At 43.3% G+C, this 25,772-nt stretch overlaps 1 protein-coding gene and 1 long non-coding RNA gene across 4 annotated transcripts; both read left to right on the top strand.

Annotated features, from left to right (window-relative positions):
• Positions 1-6,765: 6,765 nt before the first annotated feature.
• LOC127693767 (uncharacterized) lies at positions 6,766-8,206 on the top strand. The gene is made up of 3 exons (XR_007979752.1): positions 6,766-7,237; positions 7,423-7,566; positions 7,958-8,206. It is a non-coding gene; the product is annotated as an uncharacterized LOC127693767 (long non-coding RNA).
• A 605-nt stretch (positions 8,207-8,811) lies between these two features.
• Vezf1 (vascular endothelial zinc finger 1) lies at positions 8,812-25,371 on the top strand. 3 transcript variants are annotated; one of them, XM_052194878.1, is made up of 6 exons: positions 8,812-9,166; positions 13,430-14,124; positions 15,053-15,116; positions 16,828-17,029; positions 18,962-19,105; positions 19,911-22,066. In XM_052194878.1, the coding sequence occupies exons 1-6, from the start codon at positions 9,134-9,136 to the stop codon at positions 19,922-19,924; spliced, it is 1,152 nt and encodes a 383-aa protein (XP_052050838.1). In that variant the 5' UTR covers positions 8,812-9,133; the 3' UTR covers positions 19,925-22,066. The 3 variants fall into 3 exon arrangements, with proteins under 3 accessions (XP_052050838.1, XP_052050836.1, XP_052050837.1); XM_052194876.1 differs by lacking the exon at positions 19,911-22,066 and adding an exon at positions 22,075-25,371 and having other exon boundaries at positions 8,813-9,166; XM_052194877.1 differs by lacking the exon at positions 19,911-22,066 and adding an exon at positions 22,075-25,371 and having other exon boundaries at positions 8,816-9,166; positions 16,846-17,029.
• Positions 25,372-25,772: the final 401 nt, after the last annotated feature.

The following is a 25,772-nucleotide window of genomic DNA, read 5'->3' as shown; positions in this document are numbered from 1 at the left end:
GACAGTTCAGGAAAACCTTTGCCCTTTTCTGGCCCCATGGAAGGACAACAAGTCATTCAGAGGTTGGACTAAGCCAGCCAGCCACTCAGTAACTAGGCAGCAGCCCTATAAAAGCAATAGGATGCCAAAGAACCCGCCAATGGTAAATGTCAAAAGATCCCTACTTGGTGTTTTTCTTTATGATAGGGTCTTCTGCTGTCTAGCCTGATCTCAAATTTGCTGTGTGATTGAAAATAACTTTGTATCTTTCTGCCTCCTCCCCTCAAGTGCTAGGATTACAGGGACTAGAGACTACCATGCTCAGTTTGTGTGGTACTGGGAGTGGAACCAGGACTCTTAAGATGTTAAGCAAACATTCTACCAAGTGAGCTACATCCCCAGCTTCTACACTGATTGACTATACACTAAAGTTTAGTAAATAGATCTACAAAAGCAAACCCAAGGTGTTTTTTAATTTTTTTAAAAGTTGTATTGTTTTTTGGTTTGGTTTGGTTTTTTTGAGACAGGATTTCTCTGTATAGCCCTGGCTGTCCTGGACCTAGCTCTGTAGACCAGTCTGGCCTCTTAAGTTAGAAAGATCTTGCCAGGCGGTGGTGGCACTCACTTGTAATCCCAGCACTCTGGGAGGCAGAGGCAGGCAGATCTCTGAGTTCAAGGCCAGCCTGGTCTACAGAGTAAGTTCCAGGACAGCCAGGGCTACACAGAGAAACCCTGTATCGAAAAAACCAAAAAGAAAAAAAAAAATCTGCCTGCCTCTGCAAGTGCTGGGATTGGAGGCCTGTGTCACCATTGTCCATTCCAAAATTGAATTGTTATCATTTGAGATAGGTGAGTTTTTAAGTTGGTATGTTGAACTTGGCAATTTTCAGTATGCAGTCAAAATTTTTACATTCTATATCCTACAACTGATTAAAATTTATATCACGGAAGGTTGTCCTTGAGATGCCCTGACTAGCCGTTCAAAATGTTCAGTGCGGGTTTTTCTATTTTGAATTCTGATCATAGCCTTATTGGGGACTTTGTCTAAACAATTTCTTTTTAAATGATACTTTGAGGGCTGGGTGACTCTTCAAGCTGCTGGGAGAGACTGTCTGAGCATGCTGTTGTTGTGATATGCTGGAGTAACGTCTCTTCTTGAGTTCCCTTAAATGTGTTTCTGCCCCAAAACACTTCAACACATTGTTAGTGCTTTTGGTTTTGTTCTAAGTTTTATTTGATTTTATGTGTATGGATATTTTTGCCTGCTTGTGTGTCTGCATTGTGTGCGTGCCTGATGCCTGAAGAGACCAGGAAGGTGTCTGTCATATTCCCTGCCACTAGCTTTGTAGACAGTTGTGAGCAAGATACAGGTTCTAAGATTTGAACCTCAGTCCTCTGAAGTTCTCATGAAGTTCTCTGCCAGTGCTCTTAGCTGCTGAGCCATCTCTCCAGCCCATTTTAATTTTTTATTACATTATATGTATATGTGCCATAGTGTAAGTATGGAAAGTCAGACAGCTAGTGCAGTTTTCTCCTCTATTCTCAATGGGAGCCCTAGGGATAAGACTTGGGCTGTCACACTTAGCAAAAACAGTACCTTTACCTACTGAGCTGGCCCTGCCCCAACCTCACACACGCCCTGCCCTTTTTTCAATTCTGGGGATCAAGCAAAATTTCTTATCTATGCTAAACAACTGTTGGATCTCTCCCAGCTATGAACCTCCCATCTTATCACTGGTCAGGTTAGCTTGAATTTTCAGTTCTCTGATGAGAAGATTAGTCAGATCATATGAGATGGGTTGTAGTACTTTTTTTGGGGGGGGGGGGCGTTTGAGACAGGGTTTCTCTGTAGTCCTGAACGTCCCGGAACAGTATTTTATTTTTTTTTTAAGACTAGTTCTCTTATATAGTCCTGCCTGTCCTGGAACTCACTATGTAGACCAGGCTGGCTTCAGACTCACAAAGATCTGCCTGCCTTTGCTTCCCAAGTGCTGGGATTAAATACCTGTGCTACCCAGGTATATGCCTAGCTTATATGGAGGTTTTAAGAGAGCAGAGTAATTGTTTCATTGAAATAGAGTTGTGTATTGAACATATATGGGGGCTTTCTCAGGTGTTAGCATTAGTTTTATTAAGTATATATATGTAGGTGGTCATTGACAAATTTCTCCAAATTACCAATTCTAACACATAAGAAATTTCACGGGCTGGAGAGATGGCTCAGCGGTTAAGAGCACTGACTGCTCTTCCAAAGGTCCTGAGTTCAAATCCCAGCAACCACATGGTGACTCACAACCACCCATAACGAGATCTGACGCCCTCTTCTGGAGTGTTTGAAAACAGCTAGTGTACTTACATATAATAATAAATCTTTAAAAAAATTTTTTCACTAAGGGGTGTTTTCCATTCCAAACTATATAGTTTAATTAATTTGAAATAGTTTTCATATAAGGAGCATAACTACATTGTGACATTCTTATCTAAAGTGAATGCAAAGAAAAAGCAGAAATAATGTGTATCACAAAGCTAGCAGTGGGCTTTTACATGTAATGCACAGGAAGCATTTGCAGTGCCTTGGGTTGACAACTATCTGTTCCCTGTGCTTTCAGTGCTGAATGAAATTGGGGAAAAAGTGAAAGGAGAGGTGGGAAGGAAAAGGAAGTTGGGTAAAAACAGCTATAAGGTAAGGAAGGCCTTACATAGATTATAAAACAGAAGCAGAGGGCTAGATCAGGCCCTGAGACTAGATAGCTAATTAACTTCTGTCAATTGAGAAGCACCTGTATACTTTGAGACAATAGGTACTTCAAAAGCAATAGCTAGTCTTCTCTGTGTACCATAGTAGCTAGTTCGTTGAGTCAAAAGCTATCCTATCCTAGAATTTCTTCAGACTGAGCAGAGAGCCTGTTGCCAATGTTCACACAAACTGAGGATCAAATATTTTGACAACAGCAGGTACACATTTTCAATTTAAAGATTAAATGGGGTGGGGGTGAATGCTGAGTACAGCTTCTGTCACTGTGTAGCAATAGCTACTACACCTGCCCTCTCATATCATTTATGACTGAACTGGATAACAAAATGTAGTAGCTTATAGTTCAGAGACTTATGGTCAAGCTTTTTCAAGATTTATTTTTATGAGTGCTCTATCTGCATATATGCCTGCATTCCAGAAGAGGGCATCAGATCCCAGTATAGATGGTTGTGAGCTACCACATGGTTGTTGGAACTGAACTCAGGACTTCTGGAAGAACAATGCTCTTAGCCACTGAGTTATCTCCAGCCCCAGAAACAATTTTTTTTCTTAAGATTTATTTATGAGTACAGTGTAGCTGTCTTCAGACACACCAGAAGAGGGCATCAGATTCTATTACAGATGGTTGTGAGCCACCATGTGGATGCTGGGAATTGAACTCAGGGTCTTTGGAAGAGCAAGCAGTCAGTGTGCTCTTAACAGCTGAGCCATCTCCCCAGAAACATTCTTAATTCTGGGGAGTTAATTCCCACTTTTGGAATTCCGCCCCCCTCTCCAGTCAGGGTTTCTCTGTATAGCCCTGGCTGTCCTGGAACTCACTCTGTAGACCAGGCTGGCCTTGAACTCAGAAATTCATCTGCCTCTGCCTCCCAGAGTGCTGGGATTACAGGCTTGCGCCACCACCACCTGGCTCACTTCTGGAATTCTTAATTCTGAGGAGTTAATTCCCACTTCTGGAAGCTGAGCCAGATCTTAGGTTTACCTGGTTTTCTGATACCCTCAGTTGGCTTGTTTTCTAGATCAGAAATAACTTTCAGATCCTAATCTGACTAGTCTTCTGATGTCACATCAGGACTTAGGTTGCCGCTGTTCACTTCTTTAACCCAGAAAGAGAACTTGCATAGGTTCCTCAACACTGTTTTCATGATTCCCTGTTTCTTTCACTACCAAAAATTGAGGGACAACTTACCTCAGCAGAATGAAAATTTAATTGGCTCAGTAGAAGAGAAACTGAAGAGGACTGTTGAAGTAAAGGCTGTTCACTAAAAAGCTTGGTTTTATTCCACTTTTATAGAAACATTCGGAGAGGCATTACAATTAGTAAAAATCTTTATATGTGAATAGCTTTTTTAGATTGGTGGCACAATACTGATTAATTTCATGTTATTCTCAGTATATTTGGTGTAGAAGCAATAGCCACTGAGAAGGGTTCCATCTCTAAGCAACTTTGAAGGTTTTGATAACAACTTTGTGGTTTAATCAATCCCACCAGTTTGTAGGACAGTTATATCATCCATTGCTCTAGGGACCTAGGGCATCTAAGGGCAGTGAGGAACAGGTGTCCAAAGGAGAAATGTTGGTGCCCTAATGTGTTTTCCAGATATATTGAATTTCACTCAGTGTATTTTTGACCTGTCTTAGTTTCTTTCCTGCTGTGACCTATGCTATTTTGCTTGTGTTCAGTATTCCTTTTTGCTTACTGTTGCTTACTGAGGATTAAATCTAGGTCTTATCACATAGTAGGCAAGTGCTCTTTTTTGGGGGAGTGGGTTTTGTTTTTTTTCCAAGAGAATAGGGTTTCTCTGTGTAGCCCCCACTGCCCTGGAAATCACTCTGTAGACTATGCTGGCTCCAAGCAGAGACTCACCTGTCTCTGCCTCCCAAGTGCTTGTATCAAAGGCATGTGTTACCACTGCCTAGCTTAGAGAAGAACTCTACTGAGTTATATCCCCAGCCCTTATTTGTTGGACATTGTATCATCCAGGAATAAAATGGAAGCTCGCATTTTGACATAAATGCTTTATTGGTGAAAGTGACAGGTATGTTGTTGACTTTTGACAGTCAAAAAGTTAAGGTGATGTGTTTCTGTGACCTTAGACTCAGTTTTTGAAGTCTTCTTCTTCTTCTTTTTTTTTTTTTTTTTGTTTGTTTTTTTTGAGACAGGGTTTCTCTGTGTAGTCCTGGCTATCCTGGAACTCACTCTGTAGACCAGGCTGGCCTTGAACTCAGAAATCCACCTGCCTCTGCCTCCCAAGTGCTGGGATTACAGGTGTGCGCCACCACACCCAGCTAGTTTTTGAAGTCTTGAGTCATGACCTTTGTAAAAAATTTTAATTAACTTTTAATTAAGTTCTCTCAAATTCCAGCTGGACTCTACTAGACATGTGAGTAGATTTGTTCCTTGTGACTATTCCAGCTGTCAAGGAACTTAAATAGGTATTCAGGAATAAAGAAATCTTTATTGTTTCCCTTGCCAGTTAAAACAGACAACTAGCAATGACACTTTAGAGTGGTTATCCAGTAGAAGGGGAGGAGAGTACTTCTGTCCTTCCAGGCAAGCCTTCCCTTTTTTTCTGGCAGGGGTACACTTTCTTTCATGGTTTTGTTAAGGCTGATGTTGAGGAGGGACAATTCTTTATGGCCAGTACTTTTTGGTCCTCCCTCTCTCCCTCCCTCCCTCCCTCCCTCCACCCCTCCACCCCTTAAGCAGCCCTGGCTGAGCTGCACTCACTCTGTCACCCAGGTTAGTTTCAAACACTCAACAATATTCTTTCCCTGGCCTCCCATGTAGAGCAATTGTAGATCTGTGCCTTTCTTTTTCTCTTCCTTTTTTCTTTTTTCCTTTTTTGTTTTTGTTTTGTTTTGTTGGTTTTTTTGTTTTGTTTTGTTTTTTGGTTTTTTTTTTTTTTTTTTTTTGGATTTGGGTTTTTTTTCCGAGAGACAGGTTTCTCTGTATAGCCCTGGCTCTCCTGGAGCTCACTCTGTAGACCAGGCTGGTCTCGAACTCAGAAATCTGCCTGCCTCTGCCTCCCAGAGTGCTGGGATTACAGGCGTGCGTCACCACCGCCCAGCTTCTTTTCTATTTTTTTGAGACAGGGTCTCTACCTCTGTCAAGATGATAAGAGAGAACCTGCCTCTTTCAGAGTAAGTTGGAAGACTAATGAATTGGCTGAGTTTGCATGTTCAAATTTTCAGGCCCAAATTTAACCACTGAACCAGTAAAAATATTTACCTTGCATTTGTTACATTTAGGAGTATTCTAGGAATTTTCTACATACATTTTTCATTTAGTCTAGAGGTTGCCCTCATGGGATAGGTATTTTGTTCTCATTGTTTAGAATTGGGTGGGTGACAGGTTATATAGCTTCAGGTGAAAGGGGAATCTATCTGAACAGGGTGAATTTGGAAGCTGACTTGTTTGGGATGGATGCAGATAAAATTGTTGGTTTGTTTCTGTAGACACTGAAGAGTTCAGATTCTTAGTCTGAAAGTAATACCATTGATACATTCACTGAAAGCTGATTTTAATGTATTATATGCAGACATTTGTTATCTTGACTGAACTTCAGTATAAGGTCTGTGGAAATAGGACTTAAGGGGGACTTGTTTTGTTTGTTTTAAAATATTCTCCTAAAGATAGAAATTCCCATTCTAAGGATGGATTCCCTGATCATGCTTGGCTTGATTATATCCCTGTAACAGTTGAATCTGGTTGTTTTGAGTACATGTTCTGAACTTTAAAATACTTTTCCTTAATAAAAATATCTAATATTTAAACTCATTAAATTCATAAAAGCGTTGGAACTGAAGAGATGGCTGAGACGGCTCAGTGATTAAGAGTACATACTACTCTTGTAGAGGACCTAGATTCAGTTTCCAACATTCACATGGCAGTTCACAACCACTTGTAACTCCAGTCTTGGGATTTAACACCAGCTTCTGACTTCTTTGGGAATCTGCTTTAAAACACACACACACACACACACACACACACACACACACTCACTCACACACACACACATTCACACACATTAAAAGTACAACTTAAACTTTTAAATTTCATTTTAAGGCAAAATTTTGGGGAACAACCAGGAATTCTGGTTTTACCTTATAGATAGAGATGTAATTAGCCATTTCACCTAAAATCCTAGCTCTTCTGTACGATAACTTAACTGTTTTCATTTGACCTCTACTTCCTGTTTATGGGGAAACCACTACTGATAGGTGCTATGAGAAAAACTGGGGAAGGGGTTTCTGGATCCCAAAATAAGTATAAGAAATCTTACAGTATTAGCATAAGAATCATACTTATTAATTATTAGTTTTTATAATCCTGAAGTTTCATTTTGATTGCAGTTTGAAAGAGCTGCTAAAAAGAAGTGGCTATACATTGGAGGAGAGAGCAAACATACATAGAGACCTTGAAGGTGAATCTTCTAAGGCAGGGAAGAAGCAGAGACTTGTATCCATTGAATCAAAATACAAGAACATAATATGTCCAAGGTCAGAGCAAGAACATATTTTGTCTTGTTCCTCGGGTTTGCAATTTAGTTCTTTCCTTAGTTTACATGTATATGTAAACATAAGCTTCCTGAAACATCAAATGAGACTGACAGACACAGGGGACATGTAGCAGTTTAGCTCAAGGATATATCAGAAACTCATTTTCTGTCCCCCTCCTGTCTTAGGATGACCAGTTCTCTGGTGGTTACTGCTACTGATCCATCCAAACTGCTGGACTTCTCCTTCATTCCCAAGGTCTTCAGGCAGTATCTAATGGGAAGTCAGCTCTAAAAGGAACCAGACCATCATTTCCTGGCCCTTTTATTCTGGTGACTGATGGAAGAATGGGAGGGAAATATATTTGTTTAATGGTTGGGAAAACATCAAATTACCATACCTCTTTAGTTTCTATTCCCATAGAATTTTGCAACTATGCTATTTGGATCCGCCATTCATAGATATATGTATATATGTATATATTGGAGGAAATTGAAGATATGTCTTTTATTAGAACTGTCTGGAGGGTATAAGTCATTTTGAAATATGTTGAAGCTCTGAAATAATGTGCCCATCTGAGTTTTTCAAAACATAAAAATACCATAGAGCCATCTGAGTTTTTCAAAACATAAAAATACCATAGAGCCTGCCCCCTCATTTCGCCACCACAGATTTCTTGGACTAGATACATGTTTAATAATAGCTTGTCTCTGATATTCACAGTAACTACCTCTATGTGAGGAAAGGATAGAAAACATTCAAGACATCATCATACGGGCTTACGATCTACAGATTCCAACCAGTAGCAGTGGCTGGCTCCTTCACAGAAGACTGGGAACTGCAAACAGGCTGGGGTCACCTCAGTGACATCTGACGCTGTCCAACCAGAAGTCTGACTTGTGTGCGTGTGCTGCAGGAATTGAAAAATGTACTAAAAGACTAAAATATTTCGTCTCTATACTTTCTCGTTTGTTTTTATTGTTTGTTTTTAATCCTGCCGGGAGAGGGGTTTTCACGTAGAATTTCCTATATCTGGAATGAAAGGGAAGGATGGGGAAGCACGGTCCCGTCACCCAAGAATAACCCAGTAATGACATCTGAACGCGTGGGAAGTGTTTCCCTCCACACTAGGAGGATCTAAGGCTGTACCCTAGTGGAATTCCCTGCTCAAATCGGAAGACCACGAAAAGGGCGATGGCAATATCATAGCAAGAGCGGTGAGGGCTTAGCTTGTCAGGAATGAAAACACCCGAAGGTAGGGAGCACTAGAAGCCAGCATCCCCCTAGTTCGTAGGTGGAAGCTGTGATGTGCTTGACCGACTGAAAAGCCAGGTGACCAACCGGAGCTCTGACTGCCGCTGGGGGTATGAGAGGGACGCGACGCCGCTGGGCACAAGTCAAGAGTCACGAGAGGCAGCCCAGCTGTGCCCAGCGGGCCAGCGCCAGACCCTGGCGTCCTCCATCTTCTCTCCTGAGCTCCCCCTGCTCCAGCTGCCTGAGCCACGGACCGCAGCATCACACACCCCCGCGGGGGGGGACGCCGCGCCCCATCCCCGCCCCCGGCCCCACCCCAGCCCCCGCGCGGGCGCCCTGACCCCACCGCCCGCGGGCACTGGCTGAGCTCCGAGGCGGCGCGCCGACAGCGGGGACGCCCGGAGGGGGTCCGAGCGTCTGGGGGCGGCGGCGGCCGGGCCGGGGCTCCCCCCCCGCCCGCGCTCGCCGCCGCGGTGGTGCGTCCCGGAGGTTACCGGAAGTGGCCGCGCTCGGCGCTGCCATGTTGAGGAGCCGCCGCTGCCGCTGCCGCCGCCGCCGCCGCCGCCGCTTTGTTGTCGCCTCCTCCGCCTGAGGAGGCTCCCCGAGCGGGGGGAGTGGGGAGGAGGGGGGTCGGCCGCCGCAGCCATGGAGGCCAACTGGACCGCGTTCCTGTTCCAGGTACTGGGGGCCCCGGGGGGGCCGGGGGGCCAGGGGGGCCGGGCCGGGCTCGGGCGGGCGCTCCTCCCCTCCCGGCTCCGCTCTCCGGCCCGGCCTTAATCCCCCTTTGTTTTTCCGCCCGCCCGCTCCGGCGGAGCCCGGCCGCTGAGGTGAAAGGAGGCGGCCTCGCGGGGTGCAGGGGAGAAGCAGGCCTCGGGGTGAACCCGGGCCCCCCCAAGCACACACGCACACACACACCCTTCCCTCCCGCCCCGAAGGGGAAGGGAGGAGGCCGGCCGCTGTCACCACCCCGCGGCCCAGAGAAAGGAGGGCGCCGGGCCGCTGTGCAGCGCTAGCCGCTCGGCCACTGCGCGCCCGACCGGGGCCGCGCGGCGCGGCGAGGGGGTCTCTGGGTCCCGCTCCGAGTCCCCATCCATCTTTCGCTCGCGCTTTTCGCGTCACCGCTCTTTTTGTGTGTGTGCTTGTGTGTTGACTTTCTGACCCTCCTCCCACATCCCGCGAATAGCGGGTATCTCTGGCTTCGCCGCCACTCCCCCTTCTCGCCGCCCCCCTCGGTGTACCCTACGGGGGTGTTGCGAGCGTGGTTCCCCTCTGCAAACTTTTCTCTGTTCCTAGCCCAAGTCCTAGGCGAGCCCTGGCAGCTGGTCCCCTCGCCTCTGTCCAGCTCCTGCCATCCCATTGAGCTTGGGGAATCCCCGCGCCAGCGGGGCCGGGCGGGGGCGGGGAGCGGCGGGGGCCGGGACTCCTGCAGGCCCGACCTTCCCCGGAGCGCGTCTCGCCAGTCTCACTCCGCGGCCCGCTCGAACGTTAGCTCCGGCCCAGTGGGCATCGGGAAGCGGAGAGGGAGCGCAAAGTCGGCTTACAAAGCCCCCAGATGAGTCACTCGTGGAGTGTGTGTGTTGGGGGTGGGGGGGGGTCTTCGCTTCTTCTTCTTCTTTTTTTTTCTTTTTGCCAGAAACTTCAAAGCTAGTGTTAGCCGGATACTTCAGCCATACTCTTCCCCTGCCACTTTAATGCGGGACCCCTGTTTGGAACTTTTTCCCCCCTGCTTCCTTTCTGTTTGCAAATGCATTGATGATCAATAGAGATGAGCACACGCAGAAACTTCAGAACTGAAGGGTAGGAAGCTAGTTTTCAAAATGTGTCCTTCCCGCCCCCCCCCCCCCCTCTTTTGAGTTTTCCTAAATACTTCGTGGAATTCCAAACGGATAGTTTGGGCGCTTGAGACTTTTGGAAATGCAGAATCTTCAAAAGATTATACTCTCAGCATCTGGTCCCATCCCGGTGGAGTTAATATAGGGATTTGGAGAATTTAAAATTACCCATTGTGTAATCTGGCTTGTCCTATTAAGACATATTTCAAATGTGGGCATTTTTATTTTAAGTAATTATTGGAATAAATGGGCTTACTAAAGTTGGAAATTTTTAGGATTTTACAACTCCTGATTGTAATTTACAACTCCTGTATTGTGATGAGCTTGTTAATAAAGTGATGGTCAACTTCAAAATGTATTGGCAAAGAAATACAGAACTAGCTGGCATGGGGGTTAGCGCAAAGATGGCAAGTGCTTTCTTTAGAAGAAGCTTAAAAATGCTCCTTTTACAGTAAAGGACTGATGAGCTTTAGACTTAGTTTAAACAATATTAGACTGGGGATCTGTAAACTTGATGGAGGCTGAAGAAAGCAAGTCCTTGATGTGAAGGAGAAACCGATAGTTCATCTTTGGAAAGTTAGTTGAAAGATCCTAGAAAATAGTTTTAAAAGGTATTTAAACTATTCTTTTCTGGATAAAGCTAATGCCAACCTATTAATTTTTTTTACACCTGATGAGGAGATGTGAAAGCTCATATTTAATCCTGGAAATGCTGTGTGTGCTGTGAGAGTCTTTGAAGAGCTGAAATTTAGAGCTGAGGACTGTGAGTAAAGAAAGCCCTTGGTATGGAAAGGTAGCATAGACACACAGTCTAGTTCTCAGTGACCTCCACCGGGGAACTGCAGAGTTAAACTCTTTGTCTCAGAGCACCATGTTGAATTTATATCTTTAAGCAAATTTTAATAACCTGCCTGCTTACCAGATAACATGGCGGGAAGTGAAAGTGTAGCTCTTAACATATTTGATGGATGATTCGTACAGGACATTCAGAGATGACTCACCGATGCTAATTCGTTTCAGTACAGAATCTTTTACCCTCTGGCAACGGAGAGTTCATGGTTCCACATCCTACCACCCTGGGTGATGAAATAACATTTCTGGTTTTGTTGTTGTTCAGTTGGCTTTGTTTTGCTTTGTTTGTTTGTTTGTTTGTTTGTTTGCCAGTCCCAGAGAAAGGAAAGCTTGGGCAGGGCGAGAGCTGTGCACTTGAGTTAGAAGATGAAATTCACACTTTGATGTGATGATGCTAGTCCAATAAAAGCTTACTGAGAACTTATTCTTCACTGAAAGGCAGGCCATGGTTTTTATTTAACTCTCCCTCAGAGAACAAGTTGAGGGAAATTCTTAGCCAGTGGGGAAGTGTGGTCTCCTAGCACTCTTTAGAGACTGACTCTCCCAGTGGCTCTAGGGCATTTTACTCCCGACTCGGACCTGGTGTGGCCCTCGTGAGTGAGCATCAGTTATGGATGCTGTAAACCAGTTTGGACCGCACTGACGTCTGAATTGGTGGATGACAGGAATTTCTTTTAGTATTCCATCCTACTAATGGTTGTTTAGAATTGAAAAATAGCTCAAATGTTATAAGTTTGAACTTTGTCCAGAAGATTTGCATTCCGCAGCGTCTGATCTGTTAGCCTTTGAAATTGTATATCCTGAGCTAGCTTCGGCTCTTAACTGTTTGCAGTCTGTGTGGAAACTTGGGTATCCTGCTTAGCTTGAAAAAAAGAGTGAGATCAGAGACCAAATTCTGCTATCTCCTGGGTGGGTAGACCCCACGATCTAAGTGCCGCACAAATTAAATGGGAATGAGCTATAATTGAGCAACCTATTAGCTACAGTTTCTCAGCATCATTCTAGAGCTTGGAAGACATTTAAGTCAAAATTGTTCAATTCAGACCACTACCTTTGGACACCTTGCCTCCTGACCTTTTCGGGAGACTGGTTCCGGGCACAGCCTCTGACCTCTCATTAAGTGAATTCATGGGGTAGATATTCCTGACAGTCAGAGGAGGAGCCCTGCCAGCCTCCTTGGCATTTGCTGTTTTGTTTTCTGTGTCTTTAATCAACTTAGCTAATCAAGTGACTAATCAAGAGTATGAAGATAAGAAAAACTGAAGTGCCAAAGATGCTGGAATAGGCTCTTCCTCAATGTTATATGCTTAAAGTATGTGGGACTTTTAGCTTTATCCTTTTAGGATTATAAAACTCAAGTATGGGAGCCTGGGTTCACTGTCAAGCATTTAAAAAATAATGTTGGTAAAGAACAACATATTAGGGAGTTCTATTTCAAGAACTTTTCCCATAATTTTCTAAAATTTCCGAACAGTGGTCTGGCTCCAGTCTTGAAGTAGAGGAGCACATCATGACAGCATGTATCTAATTCAAGCCAGTGGTGTGCTTGGGTTTTCTTTTACTAGTGTTGGTTAAGGACGCAAACTCTAGTGGAGGATGCATGATCGGAGAAACTGGCAGGTGTTTGTTACCTTCCCGGATGCCTTCCCCCGATAAATGGCAGTTTTCATTTCTGCAGCAGCTTTCTAAGCAAACATAGTGGCTGGCATGTGTCTTCACCCAGCTCCTTTCATTGCTTAGCAGTCCCTTTCTCAGTCACTAGTTCTCTTCGTATAGAGAAGGAGAGCCTTGCTGCTTTTTCTGTCCTGAGTAACAGACAGTAGATGATTGTGTTAGTCATATACAGAGTTTGTATGCTGATGCAATCTCAGGGACTGTTAAATACTTAATCTGGCATTTCTTTTTCTTTTTTCTTTTTTGACAAGTTATTTAAACTTGGTTTCTGTATTGACAGTCAAAATGCACAGTGGTTTCATCAACTAACATGTTCCTCCTGAGCCAGGGCACTGTATACTTTAGTCAGCTGTTTGAAGGTACGATTGCTGTCAGCAGTGTAGATGCAAAACCATTTGATCAGCTGCAATTTTCATTGTTTTGTACCCAGAGCTCTTGAGAGTCTCTGCAGCTCTGTTGCAGAGAACAAGAGAACAGCTCATAGGCTCCTGGATTGTCACTTCTGTTCTCCTGTCTGGAGCGTGTTGAATGGTTAAGGTCACTGTGGAGACTCAAATTCTCAAGTGTAAATGTTTGGTTTTAGGCCCACGAAGCATCCCATCACCAACAGCAGGCAGCACAGAACAGCTTGCTGCCCCTCCTGAGTTCTGCTGTGGAGCCCCCTGATCAGAAACCGTTGCTTCCAATACCAATTACTCAGAAACCTCAGGCTGCACCAGAAACATTAAAGGATGCCATTGGGATTAAAAAAGAAAAACCCAAAACTTCGTTTGTGTGCACTTACTGCAGTAAAGCATTCAGGGACAGCTATCACCTGAGGCGCCATCAGTCCTGCCACACAGGGATCAAGTTGGTGTCTCGGGCAAAGAAAACCCCCACCACGGTGGTTCCCCTTATCTCCACCATTGCTGGGGACAGCAGCCGAACTTCGTTGGTTTCAACTATTGCAGGCATCTTGTCAACAGTCACTACATCTTCCTCGGGCACCAACCCCAGCAGCAGCTCCAGTACCACAGCAATGCCTGTGCCCCAGTCTGTCAAGAAACCCAGTAAGCCTGTCAAGAAGAACCACGCCTGTGAGATGTGTGGGAAGGCCTTCCGGGATGTGTACCACCTCAATCGGCACAAGCTTTCCCATTCGGACGAAAAGCCCTTTGAGTGTCCTATTTGTAATCAGCGCTTCAAGAGGAAGGACCGGATGACTTACCATGTGAGGTCTCATGAAGGAGGCATCACCAAACCCTACACTTGTAGTGTTTGTGGGAAAGGCTTCTCAAGGTACTGCATTTTGCTTTGGTTTTTCTTTATGGTATTTGCTTCAGTTTGTGTCTGTGATCAAGGCTTTTGTGAAAAGATGCATGAGCAGGTCTGCATTGTTAGAGGAGGTTGCTGATCAGTATTATGTGCTTAGGCCTAACTCTGGTTTGGTGTGATTGACAAGTGGAGACACAGCATTTAACCTGTTACACCATTTAAGGAGTTACTTTGGTAGTTCCAGGCCTTCATTTGGCACGTGATTTCTTATAACTCTAATTATCCCACCAGCATTTAGTTCCATTGGAGAATTGGATATAAGGATCACTATGCAAATCAAAGAAACTTTCCTGTTAGTTGGGATGACCTTGGATTTTCTTTTTTGCTTATATTTAGTTATTATATATACAGTATTCTGTTTACACTTATGCCTTCAGGCCAGAAGAAGGCACCAGATCTCATTATAGATGGTTATGACCCCCTATGTGGTTGCTGGGAATCGAACTCAGGGCCCCTGGAAGAGCAGCCAATGCTCTCAACCTCTGGGCCATCTCTCCAGCCTGACCTTGGATATTCTTAATGCAGCTTTTAGGAGCATCATCCTCTACTGTGCCCCCACCTTCCCCATTTTTTTATGTGTGTATTATTTCATTAAAGAGAAGCTATTAGAGTTGACACAGTGATAGTTACTCCTGATATTGGAACTAAAACGTTGAATGTTTGTGATTGTAAAGAATCAGGACTTAGTATAATCTGAAGAAAAATAACAGGTGAGGGATTAAGGTTTGTGTTTGTGATGTGAGAGGTAAGGAGATTTGCACTGAGGGCTGAGGGAGTTGGTAATTCTTGCTTTCTGCAGACTGTTCCCTGTAGTCTGCCAGAGAGCAGTGTCACATAAGTAGCATTCTCTCTGAGGGCTCCATTACATCTTCTGTTTGAAACTCTTTTACAGGCCTGACCACCTAAGCTGTCATGTAAAACATGTGCATTCAACAGAAAGACCCTTCAAATGCCAAGTAAGAGTTAAAATGACTTATCCTCACATAGCACTTGGTGCACATTATCCAACAAGTCGCAGCTAGCCAGTCTTCAAGTCACTGATTGGAGTGAATGTGGGTCATTGGAATTCTAGTTTTATAATATGTATGACAGTATATTTTTATAATAAAAGATGTTTTTAAAACATAAGTAGCCGGGCGGTGGTAGCGCATGCCTGTAATCCCAGCACTCTGGGAGGCAGAGGCAGGTGGATCTCTGAGTTCAAGGCCAACCTGGTCTACAGAATGAGTTCCAGGACAGCCAGGGCTATACAGAGAAACCCTGTCTTCAAAAAACCAAATCCAAAAAACCAAAAAAAAAAAAAAACAAAAAAAAACCCTAAAAACAGAAAAAAACAAAAAGCATAAGTATATTGTTTTGTGCAGCTACATTTTGTGTAGCTCCCTTTCCTTAAGCAATGGCAATTTTTGGTGTTAGAGGGGAAATATTTTTTGTAAATAAAAGTGTATGTGTATATACCCAAGTGTATGATTGTGTACCATATGTGTGCAGAAGCCCGAGTAGGTTAGAAGAAGGTATCAAATCTCCTGGAATTAGAGTCACAAATGCTTGTGAACCACTGCGTGGATGCTAGTAACTGAATTTAGGTCCTTCACAAGAGCAGGCAATGCTCTTAACTGCTGAGCCGTGTTGTCAGCCCCTTTTGTAATTTTTTTTAAGATTTTTTTTTATGTTATGCATATGAATATTTGCCCTATATATACTTATATCTGCACCATGTGCATGCCTGATGCCCAAACAGGGCAAAAGAAGTTGTCAGATCCCCTGGAACTGGAGTTAAAGATGCTTGTGAGCCACCATGTGAGTGCTGGACGCTAAATCTGGGTCCTCTGCAAGAGCAGCCACTGTTAAACTACAGCCATCTCTCCAGCCAAAGAAGGGGATCATTTTATAGTGCATTTTCTGTTATCACTGGGATAACTGTGTTTTCTGGATTTTTGTATGCTGTTACCAAGTTGGAAAATTAAAAAATATATATTTAGATTAGTGATTTTATTTGATATAAATTGTGATAATGAAAAAGCTAAGAATTTTGCTAAATCAAATGACTGTTCTAGGCATTCCTGATCTTAGACTGTTGCTGGACGTTGTTTAGTTTGCCTTTCAGTTGTTCGTTAATAACTGGTTTTATTAAGTAACTGACTTGAATTCTAAGAAAAATCTAACTGGAGGAAGGATGCAGGTGCCATTGAGTGCGTACTAGCCGTGAATCGGGCTCTTAATCTGCCAGGATCTCTGTGATCGCTGTTAGCCCTGTTCCCTGAGACGTCAGATAGGCTAACTGCCTTGTTCAGGATTGCACCGCTTAGTGATTTGTGCAACTCAGTTTAAATCCAGACTTTTTGTTTTGTATTGTTTTGTCCTTGCAGTGCTCTGAATTGAACCCACGAAGCAGGTACTCTATCACAGAGCCCCACCTCCAGCCCTAAATCTAGGTTTAACTGAGTGTGGGCCTCATGTCTTTTCACTTCTCTGTGTTGCTGTTTTCTTCCTCCAAATAGAAGCATCTAAAATTCACCAGATGTTTTAGTATGCTCTGTGATTCTCAGTAACACATGCAATGAAAATTATACTAGTTCAGCCAGCTTGCTGATATGGGTAGGGGTAATGTGTAAAATATACGTACTTTAAAATGAGTTGAACAGGATAGTCTATATTTAAAAAAAGTTTTCCTCCCTCATGCAGACGTGCACTGCTGCCTTTGCCACCAAAGACAGACTACGGACACACATGGTGCGCCACGAAGGCAAGGTGTCGTGTAACATCTGTGGGAAGCTCTTGAGTGCAGCGTATATCACCAGCCACTTAAAGACACATGGGCAGAGCCAAAGCATCAATTGTAACACGTGTAAACAAGGCATCAGCAAAAGTAGGTGATGCTTCAGATTGTTTTGCATTTCATATTGATGAAAGTCTAGGGTTTTTTCGATATATCAAAGATAATTGTGACTGTGCTGTCAGGACTGTATTAATATTTCTCTCATTTCCTCCTATCACCAAAATAGCGTTGGAGAGAGCACATTGGTGTTGGAACAGTGCTTTAAATGCATACACACAAACAACAGTGTACACTCTCCATTCATACTTGTCTACTACTAATTACACCACGGAGCAGAATTTCCTCCAGCTGTTTTCAGTGTGGTTGTTTGAGGCTTGATAAGAGCTCTGGTGCTTAGAATGGCAGCATCTGGAAAGTGTGGTCTTCACACCTGTATTCCTCGAGCATGGGAGGTGGGGGCAGGAGTATCAGAAGTCCAGAAGCAGAGCTCATTATAGAGTTCATTTGAGGCCAGTCTGAGCTACGTGAGATTGTATCCTAAAATAATAAGTATAATTTAATATAATAATAATAAACAAGCCAAGGCTGATGGCACATACTTAGAATCCTAGCACTTGGGAGATGGAATTTGGAGGATCAGGAGTTCAAAGCTAGCATTACCAACAAAGACAATTTGAGACCAGCCTGGGCTACATGAAACCTTTTGTCAAAACATGCATGTGCTCACGCATGTGGGGGTGCATATCGTAACATTTGAGGGTCTGAATATTTGGCTTGCCTTAAATTCAGAATAGAAGACAAAATATTCCTGAGACTTATGGATAAAATTTAATACTTAATTTACCCAACTTTTTATTTTAAAAATTTCCCTAACCACTAGAAAGTTACTTTCATAATTCTGTATACTATTACATGTGTATTTCATGCAATAGAAATGCCATATTCTATAGATAAATATTCATGAGTGGCTTAAATAAATTGGAAGGTTTAATATGTGTCTTGTTTTATGTTTTTGTAGCCTTGGCTGACTTGGAACTCAGAGATCTGCCTTCCTCTGCCTCCCAAGTACTAGTGGTAAAGGTGTGTGCCACACCTGGCTGATTTTAATGTGCTTTAGTCTCATAACTTGTGCACCTTTGTGAGTATATGGGGTTCATTATCTAGCATGCTATACTTTATGAAAATTTACTTTTAATGTGTGTCTTTGTAATAAATATGTTTAATAGATTATTAATTATTGGACCCATGCTAACATCCAACTTCCTTTTTCAAAGATAATTCCTTTTTAATATAGCTAAGAATTATTTTCTTTCTTATAGTAGTTTTCTCTAGTTCTATAGACTATTGGAAATGATATTTAGTGGGTGTACACACACACATCCCATAGTGCAAGTATGGGATCAGAGGGGATGTTGGGAATTTGGTTCTCTCCTTCTACCATAAATCCCAGGGATTGAGGTCCTCAGGCTTGGTGCCAGGTGCCTTTACCCACTGAGCCATCTTGTTGGCCTTAGTTTCCTGATTTTCAGTGAACTTATTTGTCTTGCTTGATATTGATAGAAGCGGGGGAAATACACTCTATTAAGAGCTGTTGGTTAAATGACAGTGGTTACAGAGGCACAGGAAGTCGAAGCATGTGGGCTTAAGAGTGTTTGTTAGGTTTTGGAACAGTCTTAATGATATAGTCTTGGCTGGCCTAGAGCTCACAATGTAGATCATCAGATTGGTTGAGAACTCAGAGATCGATCTGCCTCTGCCTCTGCTTCTGCCTTTGCCTCTGCCTCTGCCTCTGCCTCTGCCTCCTGAGTCCTGGGGTTAAAAGTGTGCCACCATGCCTGGCTTGGGTTTCTTTGCTGTTGTTTTTGACAGGATCCCATGCTCAGCATGGAACCCAGGCCTTCCTGCATGTTAGCTAAGCACTGGTACAGTTGACCTAGATCTCTGGCTCCTAGGTTTGGATTTGAAAATGTGTCTACACTTTTTCAAGGTAAACACAATGTCTGTGCTTTGTCTTTGGAATAGCATGCATGAGTGAGGAGACCAGCAATCAGAAGCAGCAGCAGCAACAGCAGCAGCAGCAGCAGCAGCAACATGTGACGAGCTGGCCAGGGAAGCAGGTAGAGACACTGAGACTGTGGGAAGAAGCTGTCAAAGCAAGAAAGAAAGGTAAGAAGGGGCTTCCAGTGCTCTAGGTGTGGCTCAAAAAGTGTTAAATTTAGTTTTCCAGGTAACGGAAGTGGGGGTGGGGGTACAACAGTGTAGGGATCTAACTTCACAATGCTGCTTTACTAGACAGTGTTTAGTACAGTCTAGTTATTGGCAACAGAGCTTCCATTTAGGACTGTTTACTGGGAAATGTCCTCAGTGCTTCCTGCCTTGTTCTTCCTGTGGATTTATTTTTTGTTAGATATACAGTCAGAGCTAGGTGCCTCCCCCCCATTTTGTTTTGAGACAGGGTCTCTCTCTTTCTAGGCCTGACTGTCCTGGGACTCTGTATGTAAACTAAGCAGGCCTTAAAATCACAGAGCCAGGCCTGCCTTGCCTCCCAAGTGGTGGGATTAAAGGCATGTACCACGATGCCCATTATGGGCTCCTTTTTAATTTTTAGAATATTCCCACTTTTTGAGGTGAATGAGCTATTCTTGTATAAGTTCATTTTTTCATAGCTGATAATTTACTTCAGTGATTACTTGGTGCATAATTCAGACCTTACTGTCTTGTTATCTTTTCTCTTGGCTTTTGATCTCTCCTTTAGACCTTTGAAGGGCTGGCCCTACCTTAACATGTCTGCACCTCTGATGTTGAGCACTTTATATACAAGTTGGGAATAATGATGATTGTGTGGTACTTGAAAGTAATATTGTTAAGGATATTTTCACTAGAGAAGGAGTCAAAGTGTTTGGAGTCTTAGTAAGAGGTTGCTGGAGGGCGGGGCACAGCTCAGTGGTAAACATCTCCCTTCTGTGTACAGTACCAAAAGTTTGATCCTCTAGAGTGAAAAGAAGACTGGAGGGGAGGCAGGGAAGTGGCACCCGAGACAGAACATGAGAAGAGATGAGAAGAGCCTCAGCAATGGCGCCGTCACCCGGGAAGCAGAAAGCCGTGTGCCTTCTCCCAGCCCACTCCACGCACACTGTGTGCCTGGTGCATCTCAGTCTGTTCTGTTTGCCTTGCACAATAAGACTTGTTCAGCTCATCTTCCGACCTGCATTGAACAGAATGCCATTGTCTTCCTGTTTGTAGCTGGGGTTGCTCTCTGTTAGTCATACCACACTTTGGGAGAGAGGGGACTGCTATATTGAAAAGCTAATGAAAATCTAAACATAAATCAGAAATGTCACTTCACTTTTTTGTTTGTTTTTGGTTTTTTGAGACAGGGTCTCACTGTATAGCCCTAGTTGTCCTGGAGCTCCCTGTATAGACTAGGCTAGCCTCAAATCCAGAGATCCACATCTAGCCAGAAGTGTCCTTTAAATATTATACCTGAATAAATTTTAAATTCCCAAACCTGGATAAAAATCAGATAATCATTGAGGAAACTTTAGTTTTATAAATTTTCCAGACTCCAGACTCCATTTCAATTTCTCTATTGACTATCCCAGCAATCTATTTTTTTTTTTTTTAAAAAAAATGAAGCCTCCCTTGCTGGTTTCCATTGTGAGTCTTGTGTGGCAACTCCTGATGTGTAGTGTGAAGCATACAGATAAGTCCAACCAACCACAGAGGACTGCTCACTGACATGAAGTGGTTTGACTGTGCATGGCTCCGGCTGTAGATTTGAACAGCTGTTTAAGGTCTGTTGCCTTACTGCCATTTTACAGCATATTGATAGGTGGCACTGTGTTTTCTTGAGGGGAGGGAAAGGAACTGTCACCTTCTAGTTTTTTTTTTAATTAAGATTTATTATGTTTGTATATGAATGTTTTGCCTGAATGTATGCCTACGTACCATGTGCTTGCCTGATGCCAGCAGAAGCCAGAATAGGCTTCAGAGCCTCTGGACCTGGAGTTACAGATTGTTCTGAGCCACCATGTAGGTGCTGATAGAACCCAGGTTGCCTGCAAAAGTAACATGTACTCTTAACTGCTGAGCCAGCTCGCCAACCCCAGGAATCTTTTAAAGAACTATTTAGGCCTTGCTGGGTAATGAGGACCAGGGTCCTCAGCATGCTGCAGGACTTCCTTGCTTTACTTAGTCCAACTTGGTGTGCTTAGTGGTGTGTGTGATGTGTACAGTTAGATGATACCGGGCATGAAATGGATCATTATATCAGCATTCGAAGGAAACGGAAGTGGGGGTGTGAAGGAAAGATGATAGTACTGAGTAGGCGCTTTTCTCGTAATATAAGAAGCTTTATAAATTAGGCGTGGTGGTACTTTACTCCCAACCCTGGAGAGGCAGAGGCAGGTAGAAGATCTCTGTAAGTTTGAGCCTAGCCTGGTCTACATAGCCAGTTCCAGACCAGCAGAGGCTACATAGACCCTGCCTCGAAAAGAAAAGAAACATTACAAACTACATTGTTTAACTTAGTTTTCCTCTGAGCCAGACACACACTGAAATAGTGTTCATCATGCTTTATCCATTTTTAAAACCTCAACAGAATGTGGCTTTACATCTAAGGAGCCCTAAACATGTTGTGTGCATGAGTACACCTCTGCTAGGTACAGTGTGCCTTCTGACACCTCACTGCACAGCTCTGGGTAGACAAGCAAGTGTAGACTGCCCTGCTGGTGGTTGACTCTTCACAGGAAAGGCTTTAGAACTCAGGAGACTTGCATGAAAGAAGTGAGAACATTTAGCCCTACTTAAAATCTCTGCTCCCCAGAATGCCTTGCAGAAGTTACCTGATCCTCTCAGCATCTCTGGGAGGTAGGTAAGTAAATCTGAACTGAAGTCAAAAGCTGAGGGCTAAACAAGTCGCTCAGATCTTCCCAGGCGTCAGAGAAGAGATCCATGTAGTGGGGTCCCTGGTCCAGGATGTGCTCAGGACAGCCTCGCTTTGTATTTGATCACTTGGTAGAAACTGTGATTTGATTGATTAAATGTTCTTTTTAATTAAGAGAAATTAGTTTAGAAGCTGAATTTTGCTTATAGCTTTGAGAGTCTAAAGTCCCCCTTTTGTCTTCTCCTTTTAGAAGCTGCCAACCTGTGCCAAACCTCCACGGCTGCTACGACACCTGTGACTCTCACTACTCCATTCAATATAACGTCCTCTGTGTCGTCTGGGACTATGTCAAACCCGGTCACAGTGGCAGCTGCAGTGAGCATGAGAAGTCCAGTAAATGTTTCAAGTGCAGTTAATATAACCAGCCCAATGAACATAGGGCATCCCGTAACCATAACCAGCCCCTTATCCATGACCTCTCCCTTAACGCTCACTACCCCAGTCAACCTCCCCACCCCCGTGACTGCCCCCGTGAATATAGCACACCCTGTCACCATCACATCTCCAATGAACCTGCCCACTCCTATGACATTAGCTGCTCCTCTCAATATAGCAATGAGGCCTGTAGAAAGTATGCCTTTCTTGCCCCAAGCTTTGCCTACGTCACCGCCTTGGTAAACAGTATTATAAAGTCAAAATTTGGATTAAAGTAAATATTTACCAGCAACTTACCTTTAGTTGATTAAAGCAAAAAGCAGACTATGAAATTGGGAGGTTTTATTATGTTAGTTAATAAGAGTGTAGTAGCTCCAATTTTGCTGGGGTTGTTCAAAGTAGGGTATATATGTAACTTATCACTGGACCACTTTAGTTTAATCAGAAACCCCTTTAGCTGACAGCATTGCTTAAACAGGATAGCAGCTGGCAAGGTGAAATGCCAGAATTAAAACCAATCATAAACCCATTTCAAAATAAAAGAGCATTATTTGTTTTTATTATTGTTTTTAATACAACAGAATCATTTTATTGTAAACACTAGCAGAGTTCTTCCCTCTGTACAAGGTGGATGGGTCTAACCTGGAGTTCTAAACCCACAGACCGGGAGCTAGCTAGTGTAGCATTGTCTGTGCTTTTGTTTGTATGAGTGAATAGAGGCATTGATATAATAAAATGCATTTCAGAGAATATGCATTTTACCTTTGGGAATATGTTAATTTCAGGCAGCATTCCCTATGGGAAAGGTGATACCAGCTCTGATATGCAAAGCATATGATAATTTATCATTCTAACTTCAACATTTAATAGGGATTGTGACCTGATATTTGGAGATGTAAATATTGCTCAGCATATTAATCCTGGATATAGCATTGTAGTTGACTTTTTAAAAAAAAAAAAAACAACAAAAACTTAAAAAAAAAAATCCAACAAATTGTGTTTTGATGAGAAAAGGCCGCAGCTGACTGAGGAGAAGTCAGGTGTGCACGCAGCAGGCTCCTAATGGGTTAGTGGATCCTGTTCAGGAGTAGTGACAACTTCGGAACAGTTTAAAACTATTGCTTTAAATTGGAAGACATTGGAGGCACTGGGATGTGATATGCCCCCCTCTCTCCCAATCAGCGTCTGTTGATGTTTCAACAGGCACAGATGTGTTAGATGCTCCCTAGAGTTTATGTCTTATATTAAATTGTATACAGTTTTTATTCTAACCACTAACTAGGTAGTATGCCCCTTCAGAACAAGCAGAGTGTATCTTTTCCCCCTCCTTCTGTTTAATCAAGTATTGTGCAGATTTGTTCAACTTTGTAAATATGGACATCACTTTTTTTTCCTTTGGGAAAAAAAAAACACTTGTATCCGCTTTCTGGAGTTTTCAGGGAGGCAGCTGTCTGCATGCTCCATGGGAACCCTGCAATGATCGTGCACGTTGAGACATGTGCTTTTTGTTTCGTAGTGGGATGCTTTATCCCTGTACATACGGTAGAAACCAAAAGCTAGGGAAACAGATAAATACACCATCATGCCACACTTCATGTTTTCAGGGCGTTGTGTTAGAGGAGTTCATTCAAACCGAGAGGCTGTAACTGTGTTTTATATTGCAATATGCTTTGGGTCTTTTTCATTTTTAATCTTGCAGTTAAGAGATATGGAAATGAGTTTTAGCCTTGCAGAATGTATGCAGGACTGTCACACAAGATGACTTCCGTTTGTTTATACCCCACTGTGTCAATACAAACATCAAATACCATACGTCTGAGACAGATTTCCTACATCAGGGACAGGTATCTGTGTGTCATTATACAAAACAGTTCTAGGGGGATGAACTACATAGTAAAAAAAAAATTAAAATAAATAGTACCTAGTGTAAAATAATTTTATAAATGATCTTTTGTACTTTAGGACATTAAATTGTACAACTTTTGTATATATAAAGCTTAGGAACTTTCTGTTTAGCAGGAAGGCAACACATTCCTACACTTTTAATGTATATGTTTGTTATAATGTCCATGTAAACATGCCCTATGTTTGTGCCTTTTAATTAGTTTGTCTCAATAAACAAAATGTAGAGAAAAATATGTAGCTATGACTTTGTTACAACAGTTCTTATCCACAGTTGAAAAATGGTTTGTTTTTAAGTGTAGATCATTGTGTGTGAGCGCCTGCAAGGGCTCATGGGGGAAGGCCTAGGAATGGCACTGCTGAGACCCAGGAGGGCAGTGGTCACATGTGGAGGAAACCCTCGTTTCCTGGCATGTGCTCTGCCCGCTGGGCTTTGTCATCTGTGTGCTGGCAGTCATGGTCCTTATGGTCAGACAACCCAGGCCTCCTCCAGTGGCCAGGAGCAGTCCTCAGAGTGGGTGGGTGTGGGCCCTTCCCCCAGGCTATGGCGTGGTCATAAGATCCTGAAAGTATTAGTTCTTACAGAAAAAAAAAAAAGATATATACTAGAAATGATTGTTTTACCAATTCATTGTAAACAGGGGTGAGTCTTCACTGTATGACTTCAGTTAAGTGCTGTTTTGTATGCATACTTTCTTAAGCTTGTCTGCAATAATAAAGCCACGTTGTGTCTTCTCTGGGGAGGGAGAGAGTTGAGGCAGGATGGGTGAAGGTAGGGCCGAGGGGGCACAAATAGGCCGTGTGGTGACATCCTCCTGTGTCTTGGAACTGAAACTGAGTTGTGATGCTGACGAACAGATTCAACCGTGTGTCGAACGCACCAACGGCCACCGTTCTCCAGAGAGGCAGAGTATGCCCCCCTCCTGGTTGTAACCCGGTGGAGACCTTTCCTTTATCAGAGTGGCAGCTAAACAGTTGTATTAGATAATCTTCAAATCTGACATCCAGCCTGTTGTGCTTGCTCTAGGGCTCGCTGCTTGGCCTGCATCTGCCTTTTACTGTGTATTCATTTCCCTCCTAAGGTGTGTTCCTAACGAAGGTCTCTATGTACGCGGATGATGATTTACCTGTCAATACCAGCACTGTATTACTAACATGCAAAATACTGCAGATTTATTTTGACAAATTAAAGTTAACCAGTCACAACTGTTATGATGGATTACTTAATGCCACAGAAGCGTCCTCAGTTCACTGTGACAGTAGAAAGTTATTGAAGTTATTACTTCCCCAGGCGTGCGCCTCCTTCCCAGGTATATACTTCCTGTTCCTGGGCTGGGAAGGGAGGGCTGGTTAGTACCTGGTGCCACAGAAAAGGACGGGTGGAAAGGCACCAGACTACAGAAGGGAATACCCCTGCCACCCAGCTCCACTAAGAACTAACAACAAGCCAGGCAATGGTAAACGTCTGTAAAGCCTGGGGGATGTGTGTGGTTAAGGCAGATGTGACAAGTGCCCACAGGACAATATCACCAAGTAGCAAATCAAGATTCTTGACACTTCATTCTGACCTCCAGATTTCCTGTGATGGTTGTTTTAGTCTCCTTATTGATT

This window comes from Apodemus sylvaticus, chromosome 10 (genome assembly GCF_947179515.1).
Source record: "Apodemus sylvaticus chromosome 10, mApoSyl1.1, whole genome shotgun sequence".
Classification (NCBI taxonomy): domain Eukaryota; kingdom Metazoa; phylum Chordata; class Mammalia; order Rodentia; family Muridae; genus Apodemus; species Apodemus sylvaticus.
The sequence above is the reverse complement of the archived record's forward strand: the minus strand, read 5'-3'. Positions and strand labels throughout refer to the sequence as shown.

Coding starts and splice junctions, on each gene's coding strand:
- Vezf1 (XM_052194876.1), top strand. CDS start 9,134: ATGGAGGCCAACTGGACCGCGTTCCTGTTCCAG. Junction 17,030..18,961: donor TAAACAAGGCATCAGCAAAA/GTAGGTGATGCT, acceptor TCTTTGGAATAG/CATGCATGAGTGAGGAGACC. Junction 19,106..22,074: donor TGTCAAAGCAAGAAAGAAAG/GTAAGAAGGGGC, acceptor TTCTCCTTTTAG/AAGCTGCCAACCTGTGCCAA.